This window comes from Nerophis ophidion, linkage group LG08, assembly GCF_033978795.1.
Source record: "Nerophis ophidion isolate RoL-2023_Sa linkage group LG08, RoL_Noph_v1.0, whole genome shotgun sequence".
NCBI lineage: Eukaryota > Metazoa > Chordata > Actinopteri > Syngnathiformes > Syngnathidae > Nerophis > Nerophis ophidion.
In genome coordinates, this window is record NC_084618.1 from 33,994,791 (window position 1) to 34,004,016 (window position 9,226).

The 9,226-nt window shown below is 42.0% G+C and overlaps 1 protein-coding gene across 2 annotated transcripts in view; it reads left to right on the top strand.

Moving 5' to 3' along the window:
* The window catches only part of ppp1r10 (protein phosphatase 1, regulatory subunit 10), a 14,971-nt gene extending 7,252 nt beyond the window's left edge, over positions 1 to 7,719 (top strand). For both annotated transcript variants that reach the window (XM_061908341.1, XM_061908340.1), the window contains exons 7-18: positions 1 to 59; positions 138 to 243; positions 356 to 459; positions 546 to 673; positions 874 to 1,030; positions 1,647 to 1,787; positions 1,874 to 2,120; positions 2,201 to 2,276; positions 2,926 to 3,135; positions 3,687 to 3,801; positions 5,056 to 5,403; positions 6,780 to 7,719. The exon at positions 1 to 59 is cut by the window's left edge and continues 73 nt beyond it. In XM_061908341.1, coding sequence (XP_061764325.1) covers positions 1 to 59; positions 138 to 243; positions 356 to 459; positions 546 to 673; positions 874 to 1,030; positions 1,647 to 1,787; positions 1,874 to 2,120; positions 2,201 to 2,276; positions 2,926 to 3,135; positions 3,687 to 3,801; positions 5,056 to 5,403; positions 6,780 to 6,913 — 1,825 coding nt within the window. In that variant the 3' untranslated portion in view covers positions 6,914 to 7,719. The remainder of the gene's footprint in view (positions 60 to 137; positions 244 to 355; positions 460 to 545; positions 674 to 873; positions 1,031 to 1,646; positions 1,788 to 1,873; positions 2,121 to 2,200; positions 2,277 to 2,925; positions 3,136 to 3,686; positions 3,802 to 5,055; positions 5,404 to 6,779) is intronic.
* The last annotated feature ends 1,507 nt before the right edge of the window (positions 7,720 to 9,226 follow it).

Genomic DNA, 9,226 nt, shown 5'->3' on the forward strand with positions numbered 1-9,226 from the left:
AAAGAAGAAAGACAAGGCTAAAGCCCACGCGCCAAGCCATGCAAAGATTCGTTCAATAGGTCAGCCTAATTATCCATATAACTGATGTACTCTTGATGCTGAAGTTGTTTTAATGACAATTTTGTGTGGTAATGTAGGTCTAGAGATGGACACTCCAAGCCCCGTCCCCACTAAGAAACCCCCTGTTGCTCCGCAGCTGGGAGACAAGTACAACATCAAACCTCCACTCTTAAAGAGATTAAGGTGCTTGATCACAACACACCTGAGCAATGTGTCATGTGACTCTCTACAGCCATCTGGTGGTCATTGTCAGTAACCTTAAGGCTGTCTTTTGTATTTATCTTTCTCTCAATAGTTGTGGTCCGTTTGATACTCCTCCACTGGAGAAGAAATACAAACCTTTAAATATGCCTTCCAATGCGGCCAAAGAAATCAAAGTCAAGATCATTCCTGCACAACGTAAGCACGACGCTTTTGTCAATTTTAAACATATTGCCCAGATTAAAGGTGATTGCCATGATAACGGTTCCACCGCCTTTCTGCAGCAATGGAGTGCACAGGGTTCCTCGATGCACTTAATTCTGCTCCTGTGCCTGGTATCAAGATCAAGAAGAAGAAAGCCGCTGCTGGTTCACCTTCGAGTGCCAAGGCTGTGTCCCCAACCTCCAACAAGGTAGCAAATGTGAACTGACTGATCTTGAATATATTTCAGTGTGTGTGTGTTTTGAAAGTGCATTCATCTTACAAAATTTATTTGGCTAGGAAGTGGTCATTTAAAAATTAAGATCACGTTAGTGTGAATCGGGTCACGTTTTTTTGTGCCCAGAATTTGATTTATCTAAATCTCACTCAATTTTATCACTTCATCTTCAGGCGAGTCCATTTGATGGCAAACCATCCACATATTCCTCAACTTCTGCCAAACCGTCATCTCCGGAGGCCGCTTCTTCAAATATCCCTGAAGAAAACCAGCAACCCGAACGACCCGGAACCCCGGTTCCTACTGAAGAGCCAGATTCTAAGGATACTGGTGAGGCTGGTTTCCTTAATAGACATTATAATGACAACCCAGGAAGCTCATGTTACTTTTTATGTATGTTTTCTATATAGTGCCAGATCACAGTTGGAAGTAATTTAAGCATACCTTTAACATTGAACATCAAATCAACTTTATTTATATAGCACTTTTTAAACACAAGTAAGTTGCAAACACAAAGTACTTAACTAAAAAAAAAACAAAAACGCCACATTTGAGGTGACCACACTGGAGAAAAACTAACATTAATGCCATGTAATAGCAATAAATAAATAAAAGGACACAATGAAAATATATAACAAAAAAAAATAGTTCAACACGATCAGTAAAAAGCCTGTTTAGAATTGTTAACAATGCAATTATTCCAATGTGTGGGCGTGTCTGTTTAATCACCCCACTTTCACAAACCATGAACAGTTTGAAAAACAATGAAACTGGAGAGGTGCGATGGCGCTTTACTTTTGTATGTGTGCACATCAATCACCCCGAAGCTGTAAACCTAGAGAAACACTGCAACATAATAGGATATAGTGTCCTTTTTTTAGCATCACTCTTTTTTCCACTTAAGTGCAGTCAATGTGCTGACATTGCCATCTGTGACTATTTGCAGGAGATAAGCCTAATGCTTTATCGGAGCCTCGTGGAGAAGAGGATTTGACCAAGAAGGGCAAAAAGAAGAAGACAGTTCACTGGGCTCATGAGGATCATCTCAAACATTATTACTATTTTGACCTGGATGAGACAGAGAGAGGTATATCATGTTCGGGTTGGCGGTTGACTTTTAAGCCTCCCAAAAAGTAAAATTATTTTAATCATGTGATTGTCCTGTCGTTTTAGTCAACGTTAACAAGATCAAGGACTTTGGTGAGGCAGCCAAACGGGAGTTGATGATGGACAGGCATACATTTGAGATGGCCCGACGGCTCTCCCACGACACGATGGAGGAGAGGGTCCCCTGGGCACCTCCCAGACCCTTAACACTGCCTGGTAGCCTGGTCAACCCCGGCGCCAACAGCACGGAAAAACTTACCCAGCGGGACCGTGAGATGGGCATCTTGCAGGAGATCTTCCTCAGTAAAGACAGGTAAGACTGTTTCTGTCTTGGATTCAGAGATTATGTGCCTAATTATGACTTAATGTTCAAAAAAATGTTCTCCTCACTAGTGTGCCTGACAGTCCACATGAACCAGACCCAGAGCCTTATGAGCCCATGCCTCCTCGTCTCATCCCTCTGGATGAGGTAAGTGTAGCGTTCAAAACACAACTTTATTATCTCTTATGTTGCAATGAAGGTTAGTAATGTGTTCTCCTAAGCTGTATTGACATTGTTGGTGTAGTGCTTAAGAGCAACATCTACTGGATTTAAAAATGATTGCAGGCAACCTGGATGTACAACTTTTAGCTTTGTTTTAGTGTAAAATAATTATTCATATATCTCAATATTTTTTCGATAAACAGTGGTCCAATAAAAATAACTCAATAAAAAAAAAACCTAACAATTTGATACCACATAAGTAATGAATGCAGGTCCATAACTGAATGACTTTGTATGATTATTCATTTATTAATAATTAGTTGATATTAAAATACTGTTCTTTATTTGATATTAATACAAAATAATTGAATACATATTCACAATGTATGTATATATTTTATAAATTAATTTGAACATGCCTAAAAATAACACTGGTGACTAATACAATATCAAAAGCAATCCTTCTAGAAAACCTGGATCTAAATTCTAAGCAGAAAAGTTTAAACGTTACTCTTATTTTAGAGCTTCACAGCCACGCGACATCAGCAGCTGAAACCGCCTTGGTATCGGCGATACAAGGTTTGATACTTGAGTGTTGTCCTCACTAATGGACGTATGTCTGGTCATCACGCAGGACTCTTCCATGGACGACGGCTACGCGGATCCCATGGACACCACGTCCCAGCAGGTTCCCTCCATGGTTCACGAGGGCTCCAAGCTTCCGCCCGTCCTTGCCAACCTGATGGGCAACCTTAACAGCTCCTGTAGCCCACAAAATACAAACACTGTCAACAATGCTGTCACACCAGCCGTCAACGTGCAGGAGCTGCTCACGTCTATCATGGTACATGTTTACTGCCGACTGGAAACCGTTGTCAGCAGTGAAATAAAGCTTTTTCGTCTGTTTGATTTACTTGTTTTAAACTGTTTACTTAAGCTTCATATATGCATCAATCCACTCTCATATTTTAGCATGAGACACATGTATCAAAATATACATATACATATGATGAAGGTGGGGAGGTAATGACTATAATCTTAGTCTGTTTCCAGCGTTCAGTCGAGGGTTTATTGCTTAAATGACTTCCAAAACTAGCTCCAAGTAGCTAATTTCATTCAAGTGCATCACGATTATTGCAGTCAAAGAATTTAAGGAGGTATCAGGGGTCAGATCATTAGGGACATGCTCCTTTTATATAAAAATACATCGGCAGACATAATCACTATATTTAGTCTTATTGAGTGGCAATGAATGTCAAAGCAAGTTTTTTAAGCACGTTTCGACTCAACATTCTTTGTCACTGCTCTAAGATTTATAAATGACATTGGTCATACCCAAATGTTGACATAGTTATTTGTAGTGTTGGCTTATTTATAAACGCTTTGTGTTTTTAGGGTGCGTCCGGTAACCAGTCTACTGAAGACCTAATTAAGCAGCCGGATTTCTCCGATAAGATTAAACAACTTCTGGGATCACTGCAACAGAACCAAAACCAGGGCCCACCTCCAGGTAAACTCCACACTGCAAGACCTCAAACTCCACAACCTTTCCACCACAACTCATGGGAATTTTTTCGGGGGTGTAGCGCTTAGTCAAAATCACACTTTGTTATCTATGTGTTTAGAGCTTTACTTTGGTAGCCGTATGTAAAAATGTCACTGCTCAATTGGCAGCTGGTTGAAGAAGCTCTGCTTTTTATGTCTTCCTTAAATTTTCCCCCTTGGTTCCATGTGCTTTTACTAAATTTTCTGCACCGCAACCACATTATTTCCCCATTCTATTCGAGCCTGTTTCCAAACATATAATGTGTATTTTAAGATAATTACATTTGTAGAAAATTTGCATGGGGATTATTACAAAAATAAATCTTAAAAAATCCCCGGGAGTTATGGACCCCCTGTTGAAAACTGCTGGTATAGATTACATAATTAATACAATAAAACATGATAAATACAATCTGCAACAATAATTCATAATTGTAGCAATACAGAACATGGATAATGCGCAAAAAACGACTCACTTGTATTGTACTGTTTGATGCTCTTAATTCCGGGGGTTCATGAATGCACCTGGTGGGCCAAAACCATCATGAGCTGCGTTTCAATTGCAGTTTTCTGCAAAATAAAAAGCTGTAGGTGTTTTCATTAAAGTGTGCTTTGCGTCAGGAGCTGTCGTTCTCGTAAAATCTCACCCCGCGAAACTCCACTTTGAGAAAAATATTGCAGCCACCACTGTTGCTGTGATGTCATTAGAAGACAAAGGCAAAGGATGATCGCCTAAAGGCAATGTCATTTTGGCCCCCTTGACATTACTGTTTGGGCATGTGTGTCTCTCCGAGACTGCGGGTAGGCCTCTATTCCCCAGAAGGGGCCTGTCAGACAGCCCGATGTGGCGGTGCTGCCCTGCCTCTTTCGACCCACGATCGGAAGCGAGACCAAGACGACCCGCCTGCCCTATTTGTCCTAACATGAAAAATGCATGTCATGTATTTGCTTCACTACTGCTTTCATGACAGTCTTCATTTGCTTGATGCAAGTAATTAAGTATTATGCATCAATGGTGTTTTTGGGGAGCAAGGTGCATTCATGAACCCCCGAGATTGAGTATCAAAGCTTACAACACATGCTTGTTATTTTTTGCACATTTTCAATGTTCTGTATTGATTGCTGCAATAAACACATTTGTTTAAATGTGCTTCTTTGCTGCGAGCATCATGTGGGCCTGCATCAGACACTAACCTCTTGTTTGCTCCTCTGCCTCCAGTCAACATGGGTATGCCGGGTCACGGTCCAGGAATGAACAACATGCACATGCAGATGCCCATGAACGGCGGCTTCCCACCCAACATGCCGCCGGGCGGTCCCCGCTTCAACCACCCTCCGCCCCCACACAATCACGGGCCTTTCCACTCCGGAGGAGGCCCACGCATGATGGGGCCACCGCCGGGACAGGGCCGCGGAGACAACGGCAACTACTGGGGAGAGGACTCCATGAGAGGAGGGCCACACCGGGGTGGTCCATTCCTCCGAGGAGGAAGGGGTCGAGGTGGAGAACCGGGTTTCCGAGGCCGAGGACGGGGGGGTCTCAGAGGAGCACACAACAATATGAATGGTATGTGAGCACAAGTCATCTTTATCATATATCTCTCCCAGTGTACAAATATGTTTTTTATTTATTTCTGTCCCAAATGAAATGCATTACTTAACTGCAGCCTGCAGTGGTGCTGTTGATTAGAACGCCTCACAGCCCAACACTTAGGTATTCATACAACTTAGTGCTTGAATAGCAGGAAGTGAACATGCGGACTAAAAATCTAGTGGAGGAGCAATGTATTGTTCTGCTTGTCACTAAATGTCACTGGCATCGTTCCAAGAAAAGAGACGCATCGTATGTTGTAAATAAAACCAAACAAAATATCTGACCTCTCATGGGAAATGAATATGGTTTGGCACAGAATGATCATCTATGACAGGAAGTGGGTGCCGTCTTTGACCATTATTAACCCCCTTTATAGTTTGCATATGTTATTAAGATATTTTGAAACATTACACTATTAAGTTATTGTATTATTCCGAGCTGTAGAATGCACCAGTAGTTAAGCTGCACCAACATTTTAAAAGAAAAAATATTTTTACATATACTACTCGCATCGGACCATATGCCGCAAATATACACCGGTACGAAATATTTTGTAAAATGTTTATTTGCATACCTCAATTGTTTCCAAAACGGCTGATCAAACAAAACCAGTAATCGTCAAGGAGCCAATAGTTGTGCAAGCTAGCGCTCAGCTAAACAGATTTAATAAGTTGACTGTGAAGTTTTGGTGAATTTACAAAAATGTAACAATACAAAAAGAATGCCACTGTAAAATAATAATACCAACACAAACACCCATAAGCATGTTAGCTTATTCTCTAATGGTAATGATTTTAGCCTCATTAAATAACGATAGCACGTAAAAATATGCATGAAAACACTCTACAGACATCTCAAATGTGAAGATTTAGTAAATATGAATAGTTTTAGTTGTAAAAATTACAAACGTTGCTTGGATTGATAAATGAAACATTTTTTCGAGCCGAATAGCTATGGATGGTTATATTTCCAGGTCAAGATACGAAACCGGAAGTATATTTTCAACCTGCAGCACCTGTAATGAGCAAACTGGTCCAAAAGTTGGCACCATTACACAAAAAACACACCTTTTTTAAGATGCTGTCAATGTAATATGAAAATATTTTTGATGAATGCAAAACATTATGGCCGTTAGCAAAGAAAAATCCATAAATTAGCTGTGCCGTTTTATAAGGCGCAGAGATCAAAGCATTTAAAGTAGCGGCTTATAGTCTGGGAAATCCGGTGTTTGCTTTATCACTCATAGCTTGCGTATCTTAGCATATATTGACATTAAATTAATCCTCAGCCTTTAAAATGCACAAACGGTATGTTTTGGCTAATGTGTTTTTTTTTATTCCGCCCTACAGACATGTCCGATCGGGCGATTTGTCGCCACTTCATGATGAAGGGGAACTGCAGATATGAGAGCAACTGTGCATTTTACCACCCTGGTGTCAACGGACCACATTTACCCCCCAATCACCATGCCAACAACCACTGAGCCGCCATGCTGGCCATGTTGCATGTAAACTCTACATTTCCTTTTTGTCAAACCACTGCAGAGTGAAGGACTCCAATTATGTGAGCTGATCACCAATGGCACTGTGGTGTTTTTTTTATTATTATTATTTATAGTGTTGAATATGTGTACCAGTTCGACTGAAACCTTCACAGCTCGACCACTAAGTCTGCTTGTCACTATCCACATCAGAAGCATGTCCAAAAGAAGTCTCTGTAATTCAACAGAAAACTTTCCCATGTCCTCTTCCAATCCTCCAACTTTCAGTCGGCAATTCGCAGGATTGTTTGGCAGCACTTTAAAAAGAAAAGGCCAATGGAGTTCCGCCGTGTGCATGATTTTAACGTGGCTTGAACAGGTTGACGTACGGCCTTTTTGTCCTCAGGACCAAAAGGAGTTGAGCCTCGTTTTCCCTTTGGTCCCAGCAGCAAGTGAATGTGCTTCAAGATTGTGTAAGAGCTCACGTGTGCTCGCCTACTAAAGCGTTGCTTCCGCAACAAAGTACATCATGACAAACACCAATGGCAATTACAGCGGATGACCTCATCATGGGTTTGAACGTCAGTATTATTACAAAGCATTCTGTAGGTCAGCTGTTAAAAGTGTTTTCTGTGAAAACATTGTCCTTTGCGTCTCTTGTGGGACTGTATTTCTTTTGTTTCCTCCATCTTTTATTTTGATACTATGTTCAGCTGTCGACCCTTTTTAACGTGGGTCCAATATGAAGTTCATGCGATCATTTTTGTTTGGATTATTTTGTACACTGTAATAAATGGATGTTAAAATAGCATGCTTTCCTCTTTCTTCTTGAAGTTGACTATAATGGAGCACAACTATTTCACAAACTTTAATGATACGAAAAAGGCAAAATGAAAAGGCTGGATATTTCATACCTCTGTCAGATGGTACATTTTAAAAAGAGTAGGGGAAAAGTAAAGCTGTTTTACTTGCTGTCTCTCGGCTGATTGTTTGGCTGTTTGCAAGCAAACTTTCAGGTTACGAGCTTACCCACCGCTAGAACAAACTTTTGTTCTTGTCGTAGCTTGCAGAGGATGTGATTATCCATCCATCCATCCATCATCTTCCGCTTATCCGAGGTCGGGTCGCGGGGGCAACAGCCTAAGCAGGGAAACCCAGACTTCCCTCTCCCCAGCCACTTCGTCTAGCTCTTCCCGGGGGATCCCGAGGCGTTCCCAGGCCAGCCGGGAGACATAGTCTTCCCAACGTGTCCTGGGTCTTCCCCGTGGCCTCCTACCGGTTGGACGTGCCCTAAACACCTCCCTAGGGAGGCGTTCGGGTGGCATCCTGACCAGATGCCCGAACCACCTCATCTGGCTCCTCTCGATGTGAAGGAGCAGCGGCTTTACTTTGAGTTCCTCCCGGATGGTAGAGCTTCTCACCCTATCTCTAAGGGAGAGCCCCGCCACACGGCGGAGGAAACTCATTTCGGCCGCTTGTACCCGTGATCTTATCCTTTCGGTCATGACCCAAAGCTCATGACCATAGGTGAGGATGGGAACGTAGATCGACCGGTAAATTGAGAGCTTTGCCTTCCGGCTCAGCTCCTTCTTCACCACAACGGACCGGTACAACATCCGCATTACTGAAGACGCCGCACCGATCCGCCTGTCGATCTCACGATCCACTCTTCCCTCACTCGTGAACAAGACTCCTAGGTACTTGAACTCCTCCACTTGGGGCAGGGTCTCCTCCCCAACCCGGAGATGGCACTCCACCCTTTTCCGGGCGAGAACCATGGACTCGGACTTGGAGGTGCTGATTCTCATTCCGGTCGCTTCACACTCGGCTGCGAACCGATCCAGTGAGAGCTGAAGATCCCGGTCAGATGAAGCCATCAGGACCACATCATCTGCAAAAAGCAGAGACCTGATCCTGCGGTTACCAAACCGGAACCCCTCAACGCCTTGACTGCGCCTAGAAATTCTGTCCATAAAAGTTATGAACAGAATGGGTGACAAAGGACAGCCTTGGATGTGATTAAAGCAACTTAAACAAAATAAAAGGTTGACTAAAATGTCAATTTTAAGTTTCTTTTTTTTAAGAAAATGTTTTCAAATACACAGTCGTGGTCAAAAGAACAATGTCATGGCTTTTTTTTTGAGTTTCCAGTCATTTCTACAACTCTTTTTGTGATGGAGTGATTGGAGCAAAAAAAAGTTTGGTTCTTTTATGAATTTATTATGGGTCTACTGAAAATGTGACCAAATCTGCTGAATCAAAAGTATACATACTTCAATGTTTATATTTGGTTACATGTCCATTGGCCACTTCCAC